Consider the following 24,590-nt stretch of genomic DNA (forward strand, 5'->3'; position numbering starts at 1 on the left):
CTGCCTTCCAATACCGTGTTTCCCTGAAAATAAGTGTCTTATATTAATTTTTGTTCAAAAAGGTTTAACTTTTTTACATGTATAGCTGCCTGGACAATATTTAAATTGACTTTTTTAATTAACTGTTAGCAGGGCTTAATTTTGGAGTATGGCTTATATTTCAAGCATCCTCAAAAAGCCTGAAAAATCATTTTGCATCCTCAAAAATTCTGGAAAATCATGCTATGTCTTATTTTCAGGGTATGTCTTATTTTCAGGGAAACGGGGTAGGTGACGCTGCAGAGGTATTGTTCCATCTCCCTTAATTGCATATTACCTAGAGGAGCATGAATGGCATTATAAGTTTCCTCACTCACTCATCTTCTAGGTGCTCTCCCTAAGGGCTCCTACCCACTAGTGTTTTTTTAACGCTTCAATATCACTGCGTTTTTTTTAATGCAAATGTCAATTGGACTTTCTAATGTTAAAATCGCATCGCACAAAAATCGCAAAGCACAAACTTGCGATTTTTTTGTGTGTGTGTGTGTGTGTGCACGAATTTAACATTAGAAAGTCCCATTGACATTTGCATTGAAAAAACGCAGCGGTTTCGCAGCGTTAAAAAAAAAAAATCCACTAGTGGGTAGGAGCCCTAAGGTGGCATTCAGACGATCATGTTTATGTGCGTACATAAGTGCACACGTAACCATGCGTCTGTTAGGACCATTGGTTCCCTATGCTGTATTCACATGTCCGTGTTTTACAGGCATGTAAACGCACGTACCTGCAGAACATAGGACATATGTGCACCATAGGTCTGTGGTGCGTGTCAATCTTTCCTGCGGGGAGTCCCCTCATCACAGCACTGTCACAGTGTTCAGTGACAAGGGGACTCCCCGTGGGGAGTAGAGAATCCCCTGTGACAGAAGATCGCAAAGCTCTCCCATTTAAAGGCATAGGACGCTGGCACCCCTGCAGTGATTTTCGGGGAAGGGCTTTAAATAAGCCCTTTCCTGAAAATCATTCCTATCTGGTGTAAAAAAAAAACAACATACACTCCTCTCTGTCACGGCCGTGCCCCTAGTGTGTCTAGCTGCTTGGGTCCCGACACTTTAATGACGTTCTTTCAGCAGGTGGGGATTTAAAATCCCCGCCTGCTGAAGCAGCTGCGTCTGATTGGCTGAGCGCTCAGTGATTCATTGAATGACTGCTGAGCGCTGCCTGTGATTGGCTGAGCGCTGTGACCAATCACAGGTAGCACTCGGCCATTCAATGAACGTATGTGGGTGCTTTAAGACTAGGCGGGACAGCAAGGGAGGGAGATGTGCCTCGTCAAGCCACACTCCATTGTAGTTCTATCGTTCTAATCAAGGAGACCATAGTCTATATTCCAACAATAGAGGACTATTTACACCCACAGAATAATACCAATCTCCATTCTTCTCTTCCCGAAGAGTCTTCGGTTTTAAGGAAGATGCTTATATACACTAGTAGGATTTAATTTTCTAGATTAGATAGCTGTATGAAAATATGTTTATCTTCATTTAGTTTACAGCAACTACTATATTAGTAAAATCCACATGATCTGGAAGAATATGAAAAAGCAATTAACCCTTTCCAATCCACTGTCTGATGTCTAGAGGCATTCCGATTGAAGGCTGCACAGCTCCGATGTTGGAAGATGTCCGGCAGGGTGTTCTTACTGTATATTATTGGCCACTCTGTTGTCAGGGGCCTTACCAGCATGTCACATGTCGCAGTACTGGCTCTAGCCAGCAGATGGTGCCATTGTATAATGGCAGAAAGAGAAAGCCCCCTAGAAAACCCTGAATCCAAAATTGGATTGCAAAGGGTTAAAGATTTACGCACTCAGTATAATTGACCTGAGCTTACTTCAGTTTACATAAAGGTTACTAATTTTCTAGAAAGAGAGATTATTTACTAATCGAAGGCTTGTTTCCGTCAGTGTTGCTGGTTCTGTTCGGGGACTTCATTGCTGATTTCCATTAAAATACAAGACAAAGTACGACTACATGCACTGCTATTTTGTCCTGAACAGAAACCGATCGGACCCCATTATAGTCAGTGGGCTTTCCTTCGGTGCTCTTAGACTCCATAGTGGAGCAGAAAAATGGAAACCAAAATGCTAATGTAAAGAAAGCTTTGTCCTCCGCCTGATGTTCATCCTGGGGTTGTGATGCATGAGCATGTATCTGTGATTTGCATTTACACTTCAGATCAGGGCTTCTTCTTCCACAATGAAGGACACCTTGTTGGGGGCAAGAGATTTAACAAAATGCTGGAAAGGACTTGTTTGCTCTTTAATTATTCATGTCGGCTAATCAATGCATTGTGATGCAGCCGTCTGGATGGTTGACACAAGCATGCACAACACTGAGGGAACAGTGTGTAATCTTACATAGGATGATGAACATTGTGTCGTCTTTACAGCTTGAGCAGCCAAGGATGCTGCCTATTCTACAGTGGAAATAAAAGGACGTAGCAGAATAAATGTGTGACTCTCAGCATCGGTGATGAACCAGAAAGCATCCATCGGTATCTTGTGCGGCTTCAGGAACGGCCATTTAACATTAGACCTCTCTTTTATTGATGTGCTGTTAAATGTAATGCTGCTCTCATATGATGGCGCCATACTAAACTAGTGCAAGGCATTTTTATATTGAGCAAAACCTTTGCAGCACCCAGAATAGGTGAGATGGGCTGCATCGTCTTCAGAAATTGGAAGAAACAGAATTCACATTTCTTCAAAATAAAAATACATGTCGTTACTTCAATCTTTAGCTTTATAGATAAGAACAAACCAAGTTATAGTACTGAATCCATTTACCTATCCAAGCTCCCAACTCTGGCAACTAGATAAAGGAGGCTTCCAACAGCAAGGCTGCCTAGCACCAAAAGCTTCTGTCTCAGCAACGCCTGCTGTTTGAATAGCATGGCCCTCCATCAATCTTCAGGACTTCTTCAGTCTGAGGAAAAAGAACACAAGAAGGCATTCGTCATCAGGTGTACCGGCTTATGTTTATTAGCAGGCAGCCAATCAATGCTCAGCTACAAGTGCTTAAAGCTGCGTTCACACATGGCGTGTTTTATTACGGTTTTCAATCGCAATTAAAAAAAACGCATAAAAAATGCATGTTTTTATTAAAAAAGAAAAACGAATGTATTGTTAAAAACTGCATGCGTTTTTGGATGCGTTTTTAATTACTCTTCAAGGCTGCCACATGAATGCAGCTTAAGACACCAGGAAAAATCTAGGTACCTGTTGCATGACTAAACCATGTTATACATGTATTGCCACTATTTAGACCCATGATGGCGAACCTATGACACGCATAGCCATTGTCGCTGACACACGGCTGCATACGGAGAAGTATGGGGTCGCATGCCGAGAAGCATGTTTCATCCTTGGCTCCTGCACAGTCAGGTGCAGTAGCCGAGGATAAAACATTGCTGTAGACACTCTGTGCCGGAGGTCTGTAGGCCAAAATTACAGAACTCCGGCACAGAGCGTCTAGTTCTGGGACTCCGGTTAGGCCGTTGAGATCACTTCCAGTCAGCGGTGCAGGGAGCTACAAAACAAGCTCAAAAGGGTGCCCATCACTGATTTAGACCCTGTGATTGTAGGAATCCTGATCATTATTGACGGCTATCAGTTATTATCATTTTGATTGGTTGTAAGAAGAAATATACATATACTTTCTCAGTATCTATAGCATTAGGTTGGTTTATATAATTGTTACTTATGCAGTAAAACGTATATATCCTTATGTACACGTACAGCACTTCTGTGTACACTCAACCTTTTCATCCCCGAAACCGGCATTCAAACGGAAGCCTGGATGGAATTGTAGATGTTCATTATAAATACAAGGCCCAGTTTAGTCTCCGCTTGGCCAGAATTTATGTTCCTTTCCATCATTTTTTCTGGACAGAATAGATTAAGCAACTAATGTTCAACACCTCACTGCTGGGTTCTACGTTTAAAGTGCATTCACACTTCCATATGCCTTTTCAAAATAGGATGCCATCTGTACATGAGGAATGGGACTATTTTTTGTCATGATAGGACTTGTATCCTGCATTTTTCCCCTTCTGCAGACACGATCTCTGATTTGCAGTTTTCTCTGAGCTAGTGGGTGATATCTGATATCTTCTATACATTGCACATAGAGAAAACAGCAGATTCTACTCCCTAAGGCTTCTTTTCCACGAGCATATATCAGCTCCTGTTTTCATGGTCTGCTTATATACGCTACCATCTGTGGCATTAAAGCTCCTGAACAGGCGCACAAATCTAACGTTTGTGCAATCTTTTGCACGGCATGGGCCCCGGTGCATATACGCCAACGCTACCATGCCATTGCACCTTTCCCCTTCCTCTCCCTCGCAGACTCACCTCTGCTCTCCTCCCTGCTCGTTCTTTGCAATGGGAGGGGGTAGGACGGGGAGGAGCAAAGCGCCGTCCCACCTCCTCCCATCGCTGGCTGCGGACAAGGGGCCAGCAATAGGAATAGGCGGGATGGGCAGCACTTAGCTCCGCCCCTGTCCCACTCCTCCCATTGCAAAGAGCATGCGGGGAGGAGAGCAGAAGGAGGGAGTTTAGCAGCCACGCTGCTAAACTCCCTTCCACCTCCAGCCACTGTCATGGGCTCCCATAGGAGCCCATGCAGCAGCCAACGTATTCTGGCCCAAGAGATAGTTCCAGAACTATCTTTTGGGCCTGATGTATAAATGCCTGGTGCTATATTGGCCGGCCGGGCGCTTTTACATTGCGAGAATTTGGCTATGTGATCGAATGCATCAGATCGCAGCGTATATCAGCCGTGAAAACGCCAGGCCAGTATACGGTCGTGAGAAAGAATCCTAAGGCTAACTTCACATGGACAAGCGTGATATGTGGCTGTGAATCCAACCCCATATCTCACTCCCCACCATGTAAATTCTCTGAGGATGCAAAGTGGTTTCATTTCTTCGGGGATGATGTGGTGGACAGACCTCACATCGCGTGCACTTAGCCCCATTTGAAAACAATAGGCAGTGCGATTTGAGAGCACACAGTAAAATAGAACATTCCGTGATTAGTTTCCTGCATTGCGGTGCTATGTGGGAAAACATCGCTCATGTGTATGACCCTATTCAAAAGATTGGGGTTCATATTTGTCCAAGATATCGCGAAACACACAAATCTCGTATGATTTAATCACTTGTGTGAAGCCGGCCTAAGACATATTCTCAGCTTGGATTCTGAGCTGTAATCTGCTTCAGAATTCTTGCCATTTTAGCCTTCAAACTAATGCTATGGAAATCTGCGCTGTAGTCCATATTGTGCAGATTTTGAAATCTGCTTCACTGAAAAAAAAAGAATGATATGTCGATTCTTGCCATGGAAACAACATTGAGGGGTCATGCACAGATTAAAGGCTCATTCACACAAGCGATATTCTCGCATGAGTTTTGTGCGATGCAATGTGTACAAAACATACGTGAATACGAAATCTATTCTTTTGAGTAAATTCATTCACACTAGCCAAAAAACAACAAAACACAGCATGTTCCTTCGGAACGCATCACCCGTTGTTTGCAATGAGACCTTAAAGACATTACATGGCATTCGCATGTTGTGTAATGTGCATGGGAGTGCGACGTGATGTTTCCCACTGCATCACAGTGAAAAATGCACGATGGGAAGAATGATATCGTGCTCTACCCGTGTGAATGTAGCCCTAGTGTCAGTTCCACATTGGAAAATCCAACAAGGATCCGACACTCTAATAGGCCACGAGAACATGCCCTTACTCTCCGTATCACACACAGAGAAATAACAACAGCATGGAGAACAATGTAGATGTAATTTTAGTAGTTGTAACACAGTAAATGGCTTAGTATTATCTGTAGCAGCACATCTGTGCGAATGTCTCTCCATCTATGTCAGCTTTCTCCTTCCACCTCATCTCAACATAGACATCTATGGGCAGCATCAAAGAAACCCACTGCCCCCCCCGATCTTCCTGTATTCCATCTCTGTGTCTCTGTTACATAGACTCCAGTGGACAGCAAATTAGAAGGAAGGAAGGCAATAAATGACCAGCACTTTATAGGTATTTTTTAACGTAATTTGAGGTTGATATTATGATTTGCACTTTTGCTACTTATCACATTAAAGGGGTTGTCCCGAGGCAGCAAGTGGGTCTGTACACTTCTGCATGGCCATAATAATGCACTTTGTAATATACATTGTGCATTAATTATGAGCCATGCAGAAGTTATAAAAAGTTTTATACTTACCTGTTCCGTTGCTGGCGTCCTCGTCTCCATGGTGCCGACTAATTTTCGCCCTCCGATGGCCAAATTAGCCGCGCTTGCGCAGTCCGGGTCTTCTGCAGTCTTCTATGGGGCTCCGTGTAGCTCCGTGTAGCTCCGCCCCGTCACGTGCCGATTCCAGCCAATCAGGAGGCTGGAATCGGCAGTGGACCGCACAGAAGAGCTGCGGTCCACGGAGGAAGAGGCCATCTTCAGCGGTGAGTAGAGAAGTCACCGGAGCGCGGGGATTCAGGTAAGCGCTCCGGTGAGCTTTCTTTACCTCCCTGCATCGGGGTTGTCTCGCGCCGAACGGGGGGGGGGTTGAAAAAAAAAAAAACCCGTTTCGGCGCGGGACAACCCCTTTAAGGCTGCCTGTCCACTGGCGTTTTTGCATTGCGTTCCCTGTGGCGATAATCCAGCAGTGGGGAACGCAGTGCACACTTTCCATAGAGCTGCTAGGAAAGCGCAGCCCCCCTGTCCACAAGCAGAGAATCATAGCAATTCTCCGCTCACGGGCGGCAAATCGCAGCATGCTGTGACTTGGCGTGATTCTCCGCGGTGAGCCTATCTATCAGATAGGCTCACCTTGGAGATCTGTCAGCTGGCTCCTGCTCCCCAGCGGCGTATCCGCAACGCCCGTGGACAGACAGACTAACACAAGCTGTCTCATAATGCAGTGACTATCAGACATCAAATCTGCATAGTGTTTTATATTCTGCCAGTTTGCCTGGGTTTCTTCACATACTCCAAAAACATAATGGTTCACCAATGCTTCCTATGAGATGGAATGATATGAATACTTATAGGTGCGTGATGTGGAATTGGTTATGTAAGCAGTAGAGATGAGCGAGTATACTCGCTAAGGCACTACTCGCTCGAGTAATGTACCTTAGCCGAGTATCTCCCCGCTCGTCCCTAAAGATTCGGGGGCTGCCGCAGCTGACAGGTGAGTTGCGGCGGAGAACAGGGGGGAGAGAGAGATCTCCCCTTTGTTCCTCCCCGCTCTCCCCCGCCGCACCCCGCCTCCTGCTGGCCCCCGAATCTTTAGGGACGAGCGGGGAGATACTCGGCTAAGGTACATTACTCGAGCGAGTAGTGCCTTAGCGAGTATACTCGCTCATCTCTTGTAAGCAGCAAGAAATCCATAGAAATAACAGGGTTCTGAAAAAAATCACCAGGCACTGCTTTCTAAAGCACATGAAATACATGGGCAATGAATATTAACACCCAGCAGAAAATACAGAAGCGGAAGTGTATGTTCACGCTCGGATGCTTTTATTTATAGATATATTTCATACTCAACTTCTGGTTACTGCAAACTTAGAATGTTTCAGAAACCTTAGCCCATGTATTATAAAACCAATGGCTGCGCGATCGAATATCATTATACTTTGTGGAACATTTCTCCCTATTTGGTTATATGCTAAAAGGATATGCTTCCTGCTTATATATAAAGCAGTAATATCACATTGGCTTTTGTCTTTGAAAATTTTTTGTGCAGTCGAGGCCAAAAGTTTTGAGACTGGAAAATTTTGGTTTTCACAAACTTTGCTGCTTTAGTTTTTCTAGTAGCAATTTGCATTAACTCTACATTGCTATGAAGACTGATCAGATGAATTGCAAAGTGATTCCTTGCCTGGAAAATGAACTTTATCACAAACATTTCAGCCTGGCCACAAAATGACCTTGATCATCAAGTGTCAGGACCATCTCCTAAAGAGGACTCCGCCATGAATAAAGAATGGGATCTAAACATTCTCCAAGAACAACCTGGAGACCATCCAGGAGCAACTTGGTAATGAACAATGCTTCCTCCAGCATGATGGAGCACCGTGTCATAAGGCAAAAGTGATAACTGAGTGGCTCGGTGAGCAAAACTTTGAAATTTTGGGTCCCAGGAAACTTTCCAGGTATCTTTCTCCATTGAGAACTTGTGGTCTATCCTCAAAAAGTGGGCAGACAAGCAAAACAAATTGCCACCAGTCAGGATTTGGCCCAGAAGCTGATATCCAGCAAGCTAAGTCTTAAAAAAAAAAAAAAAAAAAAAAGGATCAACACTGTAAATAATGAGTCTTTGTCTAAATTATGTATTTGTCAGAATGTTAAAAACTTATGAAATGCTTAGAATTGTATATCAGTATACCATAGAGACATCTGACTAAAATATGTAAAAACACTGAAGCAACAAACTTTGTGAAAACCAAATTTTGTGTCAGTCCAAAACTTTTGGCCATGACTATATGTACTAGATTATCAGCCAGAATGTCGGTCACTGATGTAAAAATATTTTAGAATTCTTTGCATTTTACATCTGAGTAAAACAATAAATGAAGAGGAAGCAACAGAAATCGTATAGGAACTCAAGAAAGAGGAAATAAACCATGACCAGCAGGTGTCACTAGTACACCACATTATAACATTGTATGTAGCAGAATGACAAGTCTCACTGTTTGGGTGTGATGGACTACACATCATTATTTTCACATGAGAAATGTTGTCAAGATTGCTCTACTGCTTAGTTACTGCTCTATTTTATAATCCATGTATATTCACAAATGTTGATTAACATGGGAGTTTATAATGAGAGTTGATAAGTGTTACTATAAGGCTAATGCTTTAGTACTGTAATACTATATATATACACACACACTACTGTAAGGTGGTGCTGCAAAGGTATTGTTCCGTCTTGCTTATTTACTATAAGGATATGTTCACATGCGGTGGGATGTGCTGGGAATTTTCGCGTGGAACCTCTGCGCAGGAAATCCATGTTTTCTGTAGCAACAAAGTACGTGAGATTTTCATAAAGTTCCACACGCTGTGGAAAAAATCAGCAATATGTCAATTATAGCTCCAAATTTTGGGGGCAAATTCCACATTTTCTAATGAGGCAACTGAATTGTGCACCAAAATTTGCATCAAAAGCCACACCAAATGGTGTTTTTTTTTAATACGGATTTTCCAATGCAGATCTGCTGCGGAGTGCCTGCTGGGACATTCTGCAGCAAATCTATCCCGTATAGACATAGCCTAAGGGTGCTTTCATACATACTTTCCGTATGTATTCTGCAACGCACTGCTAAATATTCTACCGTGTAGAAAAGTCTGGGCCAAAATCCACACGTCTAACAGGCAGGATTTCATGCAGATTTGAAAATTACTTAACACTGCTGCAGATCTGTGCATTTTCACAGCAGAGTAATCTGCAGCGTATTGCAGAATATTCAGGTGTGTGTGTGTGTAAACCCCCTAAGTAGTTGTTCCTAATAAGTTTATCCATAGAATATTAGTGCTATGATATATAATATACAGCTCTACTGGTATACTGTATCAAATGCGCGTAATTTGACATTGGGTGTGATATTTTCCTGATCCAATTTAGTTACAACCCCAATTCCCCAAAAAGTTGGGACTAAAATGTAAAGAAGAAAAGAATGCAATGATTTGGAAATATCATACAACTATATTGTATTCAATATAGAACACATAGCAGAACAGGAAAGTGAGAGATTTCTACATTTCATTAAAAAAACAACTCATTTTAGAAATTGATGGCAGCATCACATCCAAACAAGTTGGGAAAGGGGTGACAAAGGTCTGGAAAGGTACGTTCCAATAAATGTATCTTGTAGCACCACAAACATCTTCTTTAAAATCACTTCATTTCCTTCATAACATGTTTTTTTCATCTCAAAAATCCTCACAAATGTATTGGTATGGACCATTCATAGACAATATGTTAAAGGGGTGGTCTCGCGAAACCAAGTGGGGTTAAGCACTTCCGTATGGCCATATTAATGCACTTTGTAATGTACATTGTGCATTAAATATGAGCCATACAGAAGTTATTCCACTTACCTGCTCCGTTGCTAGCGTCCTCGTCTCCATGGTTCCGTCTAAATTCGCTGGCAGCTTGCTTTTTTAGACGCGCTTGCGCAGTCCGGTCTTCTCCATTCAGCACGAGCCGCTTCAGTGTGCTCCCCGCTACAGCTCTTCTGCGCATGCGCAGACGAGCTGTCACTGCTCGGGAGCGCGCTGAAGCGGCCATTCTGCACCATCCTCTGTTAGAGGAAGGTGCAGAAACTGGAGCTGCCCAGCGGAGAAGCCCAGCCCAGCCCAGCAGCCCCGAGAAGCCTCCCAGGTAAGTGATGGGTCGGGGGGGGGCTGCCGCTGCGCCGGGCTGCGCTGCCGCTGCGCCGGGGGGGCTGTCGCTGCGCCGGGGGGGGGCTGTCGCTAGGCCGGGGGGGGCTGCCGCTGCGCCGGGCTGCGCCGGGGGGGCTGTCGCTAGGCCGGGGGGGGCTGCCGCTGTGATGGGGGGGCTGTCGCTAGGCCGGGGGGGGGCTGCCGCTGCGCCGGGCTGCGCCGGGGGGGCTGTCGCTAGGCCGGGGGAACTAGCGCTGGGCTCCGGAACCTAGCGCTGGGCTCCGGGGCCTTCACCTGGGCTGAGGGTCTAGCGCTGGGGAGCCGGGGGCTAGCGCCGGTTACCTGCTGTCTGGTCGGCGGCTGCGGGGCGTCTGGTCGGCGGCTGCGATGCGTCCGGTTGCCATGGAGACACAGCTGGCGGCGTCTCGGGAGCGCGCACGTCGGGCTGCAGCGAGCGACGGGGAAAGAGCCGGCGGCCATCTTGAGGAAACTTTTATAAGTTGCTGAAACGCTGGAACGGTAAGTACGAACCAGCTAGAAATGTCATTTACAGGGGGGCTTTGTAATGTATGTTTAATGGGGGGGACTGGGCAAAAAAAAAAATTAACTGCTTCCTCGAGACATCTCCTTTAATAGTTTGGAAGGGGGATGATAGTGACATTGCTGGTTATATGGCATCAATAACAATAGTAATTTAAAACGTACAGGTTGCCGGGATAAAAGAGAGATTGCTTTTTTAGAACTCAAGCTGGAGGGGGTTGTGGTTCAGGAAAAGGTTTTCAAGTCTCCATTTCTCAAACAGCTATCTGGGAATACTATCCTGCATGCTAGCAGCCCACATCCAAAGCACACAATTAACTCTATACCAGTAGGAAAAATGGTTGGAATTAAACAGGCCAGCACGAAACATAATATGTGACTGATATGGGAGTGGCTTATTACTTGACATGGGGCGTTTTAAGTAACCCTGTTATGATTAAAATTAAGTGGTTTTAAAAAACATTTTTTTGTGGTGCTGGAAGATATGTGTATTGGATCTTTATTGGCATGGCAAGGAGTCTGTGCACCCTCTCCAACTCCGCACATGGGATACAAGTGCTTATTGGACTAGATTATATATGGGTGAACTGAAAATACTTTCTGTGTTTCACTGGAAAAGTAAGTGTTACTAATGTAAAACAGCAGGAGGGTCATTTTTCTGCCAAGTCACATGACTGTGTATCAAAAGAACATGTTAGAGAGGCAGAGTCTCTCAGAAGCAAAGATGGTGAGAGTTTCAGTAATCTTTAAAAAACTTTGACTAAAAATTGTGGAACAATTTTAGAAAAATGTTCTTCAAAGTAAAATTATGAAGACATTGAATATCCCACCATCTACAGTGCATCATTAAAAGATTCAGATAATCTGGAGAAAATCATGTGTACAGGGAACAAGGCCGACGGTCTAAATTGGATGCTCAAGATCTATGGGCCCTCGGGCATCGCTGCATTAAAAACAGGCATTATTCTATAGTGTAAATGTCATGCTGTGATAGTTTGTGCTTATGTAAATTCATACAGGCAAGATGAATAAGCGCTGCGATGAACGTAACAGTAAATCACTACATGGGTTCAGTAATACTTCCAGAAATCATTGTCTGTGAACACTGCTTTGCAATCCACAAATGCAAGTTAAATCTGTTTCATGCAAAGAAAAAGCCATATATCAACACAAGCCAGAAATGTTGGCACCTTCTCTGTGCGGCATTCGAGCCGTGGACTAGGCTGTTGTGGGTGAGACCACATGGTTCTTAAGGTGCTGGTCACGGGTGACTCTATGATCTGGCCCCAGCAATGGCGGAAGCATGGCCTGCTCAGTTGCACGCAATGTAAAATAGAACAGTCAAAAGGTAAATGGTGATAATAAGTCTCAAGCAGTGTTGTCACATGATGCCAGTACCTCTGTTCCAACAAATGAATGTTCGTCGTTAAATAAGAGAGTCCACAAACCAAAAAGATAGTTTTCAAACCAGAGATACATAGTTTCTCTTTACTCACTGAATCCATCTTTGATTCTTTCAGGAACAACACAAGTTAGCAGTCTTAGATACAACACTTCTGACAAACTTCTACTTCCATTCGGTTACTCACACACACACTCTCTTAGGAGGCACTTTTCCTACCCAAAATTTAGATGTCCCCAGTCCCAGTGATCTGAGGTATGATCCATGGGGTTCCTCTCACATGGTAGGGCAACACACAACTCTTGCATCCTTTCCTTGCTTCTAGCTACTCCTCGTGACTTGTCATAGTAGGGGTTGCTACGCTGTGCTTCAGTTCTCAAAGGGAAGAACATCTGATGAAAAATGGGATAGGCTCACGGCTCCATGTAGGCAGAAGCAAAAGTGAGCTTCAGCCTCCCGCTGACATGTCCTGCACCACCAGGAAACTATGCACGCTGTGTCCTATGGACTCAAGAGCAGAGCGGCCTTCCAGCTTGTTATCAACATACAGTTCAAAAGCCTGCATCTCTGATGGTATGAGGTGGCATTAGAACCTATGGCATGAGCAGCTTACCCATCTTAAAAGGCACTATCAATGCTGAGTAGTATATTAAAGAGTTCAGAACAACATATGCCCCCATCCACAGAATGTCTTATTCAGGGAAGGTTTAGCATATTTCAGCAAGACAATACTAAGCCACATACTGCACCCATCACAACAGCATGGCGTTGCAGAAGAAGAGTCCAGGTGTTGAACTGGTCATCTGCAGTCCAGACCTTACAGCAATAGAAAACATTTGGCGCATTATAAAACAAGCAATCCGACAAAGACAACCCAGGACTGTTAAGCAGCTGGAATCCTATATCAGAATGAATGGGACAACATTCCTCTCCTAAAACTCCAGCAAATTGTTCTCCTCACTTCCCAGACGTTTACAGACTGTTGTAAAACGAAGAGTGGATGCTACACAATGGTAGACATGGCTCTGGCCCAACTTTTTTGAGATGTGTTGCTGCCATAAAGAAATTTAAAGGATTATTTTTTTTTATGAAATGGAAAAATTTCGCATTGCATCCTTTTTTTCTTTACATTTTACATAGCATTCCAAGTTTTTGGTCATTGGGGTTGTAAGGATAGCACATATATATTATGCAGCACTGTACATAAATTATATCACTTACATTAGGCCCTGCCCCCCTTCCCTCTTAGTATGTATTTGGAGGAAAACAGTACATTTAGTAAACCCAGGTACAACATACAAGACTCCATGCAGATTTTGCCCTTGGTCAGATTTGAGCCCAGGACCCTAGTATTGCAATTCAACTGTGCTAGCCACTGTCTATCCTATGAGACATTATTAGTTCAGAATATAGATAGGTCATTGTTTAGTTTTGTTTTTTCACAGATTTACATGAATCCAGTTCTGAACCACACCATAAACTTTAATTCAAGTTCATTACAAGTATGTATTACAAAGGTTTTTTGTACAACTGTCTGTGTAGTTGTACGTCCCATATAGTTGAAAAATGCACATAGTTAAATGGAATAAGTGTCTCTGCTGCTCAGTGTGTCTGCTCCAGATGTAACATAATGAAATACAACTATTTTATTGATAGAAACCTGCTGTGAGTGTAAATTCTTAATACTGTACTTACACCATTTCACCTGCAATCACTGCATCTTTAACTGAAAGCTACATTTTAATATAGTAAGTCTCAAGACTATACAAACTCACAAGACAATTTACAGAACATCTGGTGTTGGCCATCCATAAAACATAAATTAGATTACAGTGCTTTGAACTTTAACTTCTACTACGGTACTTTAGAAGACTGCGTGTATAAAAAGTTTGCAGTGACTCTGAGGACACCACTAAACTCATTACATATAGCAGAATATTTGTCATTTATTATTAAAGGTGAATTTGTCATCAAGTTATGTTCCATTAGGTTATTGGTTTTGTATGACATCTTTTCAGAGCTGAACTAAACAACACAACAGCAGTGAGAAAATGATCCATAAAGTGTCAATCGAGAGATCAGAAGACGTAAACTCCACCCCTGCCCAAGTAACAGAGCAGTTCTCCTTTATTACACTGCCCATGTAATTACTCTACTTCTGCTGATTTGCTTGAAGGACACATATATGAGCGGAGAATGTGTGGCAACCCAATTTGTAGCTTACTGATGGGTACTTTCGAAAAAAGTGTAGTTGCTATAAACATTTAAGGTTTTGTGCCAAGATAGAATGTCATCCTCTACAAGGCAAAATGTTCTGATCAGTTCGGGTCTGACTGCTGGGACCCCCACCAAACTTGAAAACGGGGGTTCCAGCAGTTGACTCTTCATTCATGCAGAGACCTCTGGGACCTCCTGGTCAGTGGGGGTTGCAGCAGTCTGTTTTTGACTGGCAGCCAGTGCAGTGACTGGCACAGGGCAGAGGCGTCCGAGTAGTGGCTAGACAGGAAGATGAGCCTGGCTGCCACATTCAGGATGGATTGGAGCGGGGGAGGCCAATCGACAGCGAATTGCAATAATCGAGCCAAGAGTGGATGAGGGCAACAGTAAGCATTTTTTAGCGCATCCACGGTGAGAAAAAGGCACATTCTTGTGATGCTCTTGAGGTGCAGCTGATATGCTCGGGCCAGAGATGGAATGTAGAGGGTAAAGGAGAGAATATAACCCCAAGGCAGCGGGCATGCTGAAAGTTATGGTGGTGCCACACTCTGAGATGGAGATGTCAGGATGACGTTGGTTAGTAGTGGGCGGAAACACCAGTGGGTCAGTTTTAGAGAGGTTCAGTTTTAGGTACAGAGAGGACATAGTGTTAGAGACAGTGGTCAGACAGCCGGTGGCGTTCTGGAGGACTGCTGTTGTGATGTCACGAGAAGAGGTGTATGTCCATTAGTGTATGTCTAAAATGAAAAAGCAATAGATTTGCTGCATTTATGCCATAAATGCATTCTTTCTACATACAGAGATGGAGCAGATTGTGTTTCTATGATAACGTGCCATATGGGGAAAGCAGAATCCAAGATTCCTATTTAAATACCATCTCATTGATATATTTGTGCTAATCTTATTCATTACATTAGCATAGGGAATGTTTTAAGATTTATTCCAAGCAATTTTCCCAATATAGTGTGTGTAGAGCACATCGTTCTTTTGATTCTGTGTATAAAATATTTATCATATGTCGCAGTCGTCCTCTGGCGCAGTATTTGCAGATTAATTTCCATATATTCTGAGCACATGGTAAATTGGAAAGAAATGACAGCCATTACAGCTGCACTAGCTGATTACCAGGTTTTGTTTTTGCTGCCGAACCTTCAAATTTATGAAAGTCACTGCAGCTAATGATTAGCCAAGATTAACTAATACATTACATTTCAGAACTTACCTATAGCACATAGACCATACACTGACAGATTACAATAATCTGATTAAATCTGTAATATAAGAATTACATCAGGCACTGCTTGAAACTGGCAATGACAAACTGGGGGCATAAAATGCCAGAAAAATATTTGGAATTCATTTACATAAGGTCTTTACTATGTATCTGTCCTCAGGAACGTCAATGAAACATGTCAGAAGACAGTCCTGGAGGGATCTGTGAGCTGGGGTGTCCACTGATCTCCAGAACGGAGGGACACTTCATGCCTGTTTGCACATTACAATTTGATTGAAGGTCTGTCATAAAAAAAATCAATACTAATACCTATTCCTCCCCAGGCAGCCTTCTTACCAGATCTTCAACTCACCGATCTTCTCCTGGCTCCGTCAGTCCCCGGGGTCACCTCACCTTCAGCCGTCCGGAACCTCTTCTTGTTACGTAGTGTACATTGCCGCCATTCTGCTTCCTGCAGGGCAATGTACGCTACGTCATTGGTGAGGTAGTGTTCACTGCCTTGCAGGGAATGCCAAATCCTCAGCAGCCTGCTTTAACAGGACTGTACATGCACGACATCTTGCCACTAGTATTCAATATACTATATGAAAAACTAATGGCGAGATATCGCACTAAAGCAGGCTGCTGAGGATTCGGCATTCCCTGCTAGGCAGTGAATGCTACCTCACTAGTAGCGTTCACTGTCCTGCAGGAAGTGAACTGCAGCTAATAGATAGTCCAAAACAGGAAGGTGACGTAACCCATGGACTAGAGGGGCTAGGAGAAGATTGGCAAGGAGAAGATGCAGTAAGTAGACTGACGGGGAAGGAATAGCTAAGGATTTTTTGTTTGTAATGACCAAACGCCTTTAAGGAAAGCACCTAGAAGGTATGTGAGGAGATACCTAGGAGGTGATTGAGGAGACTTATAAGACCATGCTTGAAACAGCTGTATGTGTATGATTCTCTGGCTTTAGCTTTTCAATTCCCAATCATTGTTATAAAGACTTGTATGAAGAGTCTTAAATTGATTTGAAGGAATGGTGCCATCCAATAGGTGGCGCTGCAGAGGTATTGTTCCATCTTGCTTTCTTGCACAATTCAATTGAAGTAGCTGGAACTGCAATCAACTTAATTTGAAGGTACAGAAATCTCAAACAGACACAATGCTTGACAGGAGAACTGCTTGTCCCTCTATTGTAATGATCTCTAGGATCCCAGTTCACATGAACCTCAATACATACTGTCTTCTTACATATCTTTAAACAGATAAAAGTACAAGTACAAACCCATAGTCTTCTGTGACTGTACCACTATTTCTTATCAGGTGTATGTACTAACGGTTGCACACCTTTATATGTAGTTAGCCACATTCTGTAGTGTAGAAACAAGAAAATTGTTAAGATATAGTATGAGCCAAGACTGGGGATCTCAATCTAAAGAGTTCCCCTCGCAGTGCATCAAAGTCCCATAACTGGGGCCGTTATTTCCTGCAATGCAACTCTATGGTGACTCCCAAGAAGAAGCCTGGCCTCACCCAACAGCTCAGTCTTCCATCTCTATCTCGACACTTTACAGGAGCAAGAACACTGGCGGTATAGAGGTTGTCTTCTGTTGCCGATGTGCACTGCAGCAGTGAGGATGTGCTGTAGACCCTGCTTTACTGATGATTGATGCACCATAGAGGGGGAGTTGACCATCACAATGTTAGCATGGAAAACAGTTACCGACCTTTATCTTTCATCTACAAATCAATCATCATTTCTAAATTTATAGAAGTGATATTGGAAAGCATTTCTATTAGAAGGGTAATGATTCTGCTATTACTAAAGTGATCTGTTACAGATTCAGACCCTTTATTGGTCAGTTGATCATAGATTACAGATTTGTCGGAATTTGTAGGTTTAGAATTCAGATACGTCACAGTCTCCACTATGGAAGTATCATCCTAACGTTGATAATGTATAAGAATTAATGGAGATGAGGAATAGTGCAGTGATGGTTCTAGAGGGTAACATCTGACAGATAGATGATAAATGGTGCACTTGAGCTGAGCTTTGATCAATTGAAAAGGGATTATGTCAGTCTGAGAGAAGGCTACACACACTCAAGCCAAAATTCTTGGCAGATGGCACATTAAAATACTTATTCCCAGACCCTGGTTCATGAAAAGACAAATACTGTAACTGTCTTTCTGCCCCATTGCTTTGTTTGGTTAAATGTTTGCAGAACTTTTCATTATAAAATAACATGATGAAATGTAGAGGAATGAGGTGTCATTGCTGCATATTGAACACATTGCTCGATAGATTAGCATTATTATCAATCTTAGTAAGTGCATCACATTTTCTTTGAACTAGAACTTGGATTGCATTTCATTGCATTAACAATTTATCCCTTATTAAAGTGTAACTGTGCTTTCTAAAATCCTTCGACATGCCACAGGGACATATTGAAAGTTTTGATCACTAAGGGTCTGGCCATTTAGAATGAAATCCGTCTGCTTTATAATAAAAATCAGCATTGCAGGGCATAGAACCTGTTCCTATAGATACATCAGACCTGCCCACAGATAATTTTGCCTGGTCATAAACACTAATGTATATAAAATAGCATATCTCAGAATAATATCACTATACAAATATAACTACCAGAGAGACCAATATAACCAATAGTAACACCATACTGTGGTCACATGCCTGTTCTACACTTCCGTTCTGCGTAATATAATGACTCTGAAAATACTGTGCAAAGTAGTATTAAACTCAGCAGCTTTTTTTTCTTCTCTAACTGTCTCATACCACCATGACAACTACTGGCCATGACTCTTCTCTAAAGAATATGATGGCCCCACTTAGAACACGACATGTTCATAGAGCCCCACACAATAATTGTGCACCTCATAGTAATAGTGGCTTCTTAATGCTGCCCATATTAGCGGTGGCCCCTTTGTATTCCACACAATAACAGCACCCTATTAGTTCGCTATAAGATTGTTATCTGATTCTCATGTTAACTGCCATAAAAGTGGAAAGGTCTTGCACATAAGTTTGAATAGTTAGTGTAGAACTGATATCTGACCATTATTTGATGGCATATTCTAAAAGCTATTCCCCATTAGTTCCATGGATAATAAAAGTGCCCCCTCCGGTACTGCTGACAACGTAGTGCTCTAGGTATAGTATTGGTAATCTCATTTAGTAATGGTGCACTCTAATGCCCCAGTCAGTGATAGTGTTTCACATTCAGTAATAGTGCCTTTTATTGTCCCCTGCTCAGTAATTGTGTTTATTAGTGTCCACCGTGCAGTAATTGTGTCCCTCACCATCCTCACTCTGTAGTGATTCCTCTCAAAATATCCCTATCCAGTAATGATGCCTTTTAGTGCACCCTGCTCAGTAATGATGCCCCTTACTGTCTCCAGCTGAATAATGATGCAGTGCCTCTGCTCATTAACGGTGCCCCTTAGTGCCTCCATTTAGTATAATGATTCCCCCTTAGTGTCCCCAATTAAGTAATGATTCGCCCCTTTGTGTTTCCTACACAGGAATTGTAACCCAAATAAAGAATAAAACAAATACCTAGCCCCATTCTGATGACAAGAGGAGCTCCTCAATCACTTTAGGCTTGCAACCTATGAGATGCCAGGATGGGATCCCGACATAGGGAGATGTGCTACAGTGATGTTATAATGACAGCCTATGTAGGAATCCCATCCTGGTGTCTCATCGGCTGCAGGCTTAACCCTTTGCAATCCAATTTTGGATTCAGGGTTTCCTAGGGGGCTTTCTCCTACTGCCATTATACAATGGCACCATCTGCTGGCTATAGCTAGTACTTCAGTATGGGACATGCTGGAGAGGCCCCCGACAACAGAGAGGCCGGCAATATACAGATAGTCCCCGACTTGCGAACATTCGACTTGCGAATTTCGCTAGTTGCGAACAATCTGTTCTGCACAGTATGATGTAATGCTATGGCATTACATCATGCTGTGCAGGGACCGGAGAGGCTTCTATCAAGCCTGATGGAAGCCTGTCCGGTCACATCGCGGTTGCTGGGCAGCCGGGGGCCTTCTGAAAGGCCCCAGGGCTGTCTATGCAGAGCGCCTAGCAAGCCGTGCGCTTGATAGGCACTCTGCATAGGCAGCCCTGGGGCCTTTCAGGAGGTCCCCGGCTGCCTAGCAACCACACAGCGTCCCGTGATCTCATCGTGGGACGCTGTACGGGCCCCCTGAACGTCGGGTGCAGGCTGTTTCTTACAGCGGGCACCCGGCGGCAGCAGTTCCGACGAGCCGCGCCGCTCGTCAGAACTGTTAACACTCTAAATAGCGCTGTCAGAGCGGTATTTAAAGTGTTAACAGTTCCGACAAGCGGCGCGGCTCGTCGGAACTGCTGCCGCCGGGTGCCCGCTGTAAGAACAGCCTGCACCCGACGTTGTATGGAGCGGGATCCACCCGCGATCCCGCTCCATACTACTACTTGTTCGACTTGCGAACAAAACGGACTTGCGAACGGGCTCCTGGAACGGAACCTGTTCGCAAGTCGGGGAGTAACTGTACAGTAAGAATACCCTGCCAGTACGGCCCTTAATCAGAATGTCTTTAGACGTCAGACAGTGGATTGGAAAGGGTTAAAATGGTCTGTAGACTATGAAAGAAGATAGCAGAGAAGCTAATAACTCCCTGCATTGCCATAGTAGCTAACTGAAAATGTATTCAACTGTAGTGTTCGAAGTTGAAAGCGGCAGTCGGCCAGAGATCCAGGGCTCCCGGCCAAAAGTCCAGGGATCGCACCCAGGATGCCTGGTGCTAGTGACACCCCTGATACCGAGCGCCTGCTTCTGTCTGTTACATGGTTCAATAGCTCGCAGACTATGCAAAATATATCTGTACACATCTGTGAGCTAAAATATTTCTGATAGTTTTCAGCTCACTTACCATTTGATATCTCATTACCACAAGTCCTTTTATATCAAATACCTCATTCTAAATTTAATGCAATTACCTAGCTTAATTCGATTTAGAGTCAATGCTTGCATTTTGATACATTTTACCAATATAGCTGCAGTGAAGGTTTAATTGTATTGAGAATTACTATGTATATATGTCTGCCTATTCATATATCCATTTACGAAATATTCAAAGACTTAATTGAGTTTTGTTGAAATGTAAAATGGTCACTATTGATCAATTAAAGTTTTCTGTCTGGATGCACTGTCTCTGCACCTTTCACCCAGAGACTTTAATCTTGGACTTTGTCCTTTTAAAACTAAATTTGGTAGATGCAGATTTGAAGAGCTGTATAACTAATTGTTCCATTAAGGTGATTTAGCCTGCAGATTTCTATCTAATGAAAGCATATTCCACCGACTTCATTTCACTGAAGACAATTAAGACTAACAGATACAAACTAAGTGCAAGAGATATAACATATTACTGGAAACCATCTCGGATAACAGAACCACTGAGACAAGTTGATTGGGTGGGGGGAGGTCATCTTATCTGTATAAGTATCACCTGCTATTATAGGGAAAACGGTGATTTAGCTATTTTCCTAGACTTGATGGCACTCACTGAAATCAATGGACAGTCATTGTTTTCAAGAGATTCCAGAATTCCCATAAAGGGGAGTCAAAATTAGTAGGCCTCTCTACTACACCAAAATGCCCTAATATAGCAATGTCTTAAATAACATCATAACTGTCTATAATAACTAACTGTTACTTTCTTTAGCGGAGGTGTGCTAAATTGGTAGTTCTGGGTTTTGCTGTGGGGGCCCATGAGTACTATTTACACCCCTGTTGTAACCCTGTGTATGTGCCCAGAATTGAGTTAGTGGACACATACACACTGACAGCCCTAGAGCCGCTATAACGAGATGGAAAAGTGGCCCACCAGCCCACTGTGCACCTCACCTTAGCTATTAGTCCCCAGACACTGTTGCAGACAAAATCAAGGTAGGTATAAAGGTGCTGGCATACCGCTATTGGTTGCAGGGGCCAAAATTGCCCACCAGCCCCTTGGCTAGGGGGGCCGACAGGCCCTCCACCATATACTTTCTTATCACTGTCATGTGGTTCTGGGTGATGCTCGGGGAAGGAAGGCTGTCAACCGGGGCAGCCAATTCCACACAGCAGACTTCCTCGGTGCTTGGTCTTCCGTTCCATTGAAAGACTGTAGTTGTAATCACTATATACAGAGGGATGTAAAACGTATACCAGCTTTACATATATAATTATATACAGGAGATACCTAGGTTATACCAGCATGCTCCATATCACTATATACAGGTAAAGTATAACTTATACCAGCTGTACATATATAATTATATATAGGAGATACCCAGGCTATACCTGCATGGTCTATATCACTATATACAGGGAGATTTATAACTTATACCAGCTGTAGATATATAATTATATACAGCAGATGCCCAGGTTATACCAGTATGGTTGATATCACTAGATACAGGACATGTATATAGGAACTACAAACAAATATTCAGGTAGTCCAGAAATTAAAGGCCCTTTTACACGCAACGATTATTGCTCAAAATTCATCCAAATGGCCAAAAATGAGCGACAATCATTATATGTAACTAAAGAAATCGTGTAGTTCTCGTTTGAACAATGGATTTTAGTTCACATAAAATCTATGGTTCAGCTGCTGAAAGACTGAGCAAATTCATTCCATTTGAATGTATTTCGCTCATGTTTCAATAGACTGCAGGATGTTCTCCCCGTGGCATGTTTACACTAGCTGTGAGGAGAAAAATGAAATGAAATGTGGCGGTAGCAGTTTGCACATCTGGGCATGTGCTTAAACACAAGCTGGGTGCTGCAAACAACTCCTGGACATCCTTTTTACATGTAAATAAAGATGATAAAGTGTTAATGGATAAACCTTTCAATCTTTGAGTCTTTTGAACGATTATCTTTGTGTGTAAAAGGATCTTAAGATATATTTGGAAAACTTATTCCAAGGGACTAGGTCATGTATGTAAATTTGTTTTGCAGCTGTATGCAGCGTGGTTTAGGTATGGATAGGGGTACAGATGCATCTGGGTCTCTGAGCCTTTAGGTTCAGCCCTGAAAAGAGGCATAGTGCGGGGACAAAGGGTGAAGAAGTGCTTAGCCTCAATTGTGCCCTCTTTTATTCAGTCTGTTTAGGAAAGCGAGTTAGGTTTTCAGGAAGAAGAGGAACCACACCTGGAACATATCAGAAGCATCCGTACAGTTAAAGGATCACTATTACTGTTGGGGTTTACTAACAGGCACTATTATTACTATGAGGGGGCACAAAGGGTGTGGCTTAACGTTAAAATAGACTTGCAAGAATTATCCTTGCTTCCATCTTTCTACATGCATAAAAACGATGGATGGTTCTGTGTAAACATTCACTTATGAACAATTGTCTGTTTATTGTGAATGGAGGCGGGCGGGCTGGAATGATCCCTGGTCCACCCTGAGCAATGATTGCTCCTGTGAAAAAGCAGAGGAAGGATCATTGCTGGGACAACCCGTTGGGCATCTGCACCCGACAGGTCATCCCGTGTAAAAGCACCCTACATACACCGAAGGAACAGTCTTTGGCTACAGACACAATCATGGTTATTACTTCAACTTAATTAATCTGATGAAGCTGCTGATATGAACTCAAGTCAAGGCATGATATATGCATCAATGAAACAATGCTCAGCATTCTTTGTATTTGGCTGATATAACTTCCTCATTTCTAAACTAGTTCTCACTAATTTTTGTTATTCCTTTCACATAAAAAACATCCATCATCTATTAGGATTGAAGCCAGCATTGATTCTGTCATATCTGTCACTAAACATTTCTCTATCCACATATATTACGTTTGCATTCCTAAAATGACCAATTCAATAGTATGTCCGATATATAATTTCATGCTCAATAGCCTTAGGGTGGCAAACAGCTTGCAAATGAACTGAACTGTTGAACACTTTCTTTTAGAACTTCAAATATATTAAATATATATGATATATACATATATACGTGTCCAATAGTAGTAGACAGCCCTTCTAATTAGTGGACGCCCATTATATCCACACAACTCACTAACAGATACATATGTTCAAGCATACAGCTATGTAACCACCATATATTCACATTAGCAGTAGAATGGCTTGTTTGAACATGACACTGCCATAGAAGGTCACCAGTCCTACAAGATGATATGTTAAGTTTATGTCCCCTTACAATTCCCTGTTCAACTGCATTTGCGGATATTGTGACGAGAAAATGTCAGCCATGATGTGACAGGTGACACAAGCTCACAGAGAGGGACAACTACGCGCTCAGAAGAGTAGCACACAACGGTCACATTCTCTTTTGTAAGATTCACTTCCAAACTACTCAAAATGAACATCAATGCAAGCAGTGTTTGTATGGCAATGGATGAACATGGTTTAATGCGCCAAACAGCTACTCTCAAGCCTGAATTCATTTATAGCACCAACCATTGGTTGGAATGGCTTAAAGGATTTGGAGTGCACTGCCAATTGACAATAGAAGCAATGAACATTGTTCTCTGGAGAGATGAATTAGGGTATGTTGGAGGAAAACACATGTGCCTGGACAGTCAAAATTCATAAAGCTGATACAAAGACATAACATTTGATGGTGCAGGTAAACAGACTGCGATCTGTTTATCATGATATGGTTTGCCAATGTAGCTATGGCAGAACTTGATCGTTCCAACACCTGGGATGAAGTGGCACAGTGACTGTGGCCAGCCTCATTATTGCTC

The 24,590-nt window shown here is 43.0% G+C and overlaps 1 protein-coding gene across 1 annotated transcript in view; it reads right to left on the reverse strand.

Annotated features, from left to right (window-relative positions):
- HS3ST5 (heparan sulfate-glucosamine 3-sulfotransferase 5) overlaps positions 1–24,590 on the reverse strand; it is a 265,950-nt gene that overhangs the window by 5,194 nt on the left and 236,166 nt on the right. Inside the window, exon 3 of the mRNA XM_066607224.1 lies at positions 2,828–2,966. Within this exon, the coding sequence (XP_066463321.1) occupies positions 2,828–2,934 (107 nt within the window). The 5' untranslated portion in view covers positions 2,935–2,966. The remainder of the gene's footprint in view (positions 1–2,827; positions 2,967–24,590) is intronic.

This window comes from Eleutherodactylus coqui, chromosome 1, assembly GCF_035609145.1.
Source record: "Eleutherodactylus coqui strain aEleCoq1 chromosome 1, aEleCoq1.hap1, whole genome shotgun sequence".
NCBI classification, from domain to species: Eukaryota; Metazoa; Chordata; class Amphibia; order Anura; family Eleutherodactylidae; genus Eleutherodactylus; species Eleutherodactylus coqui.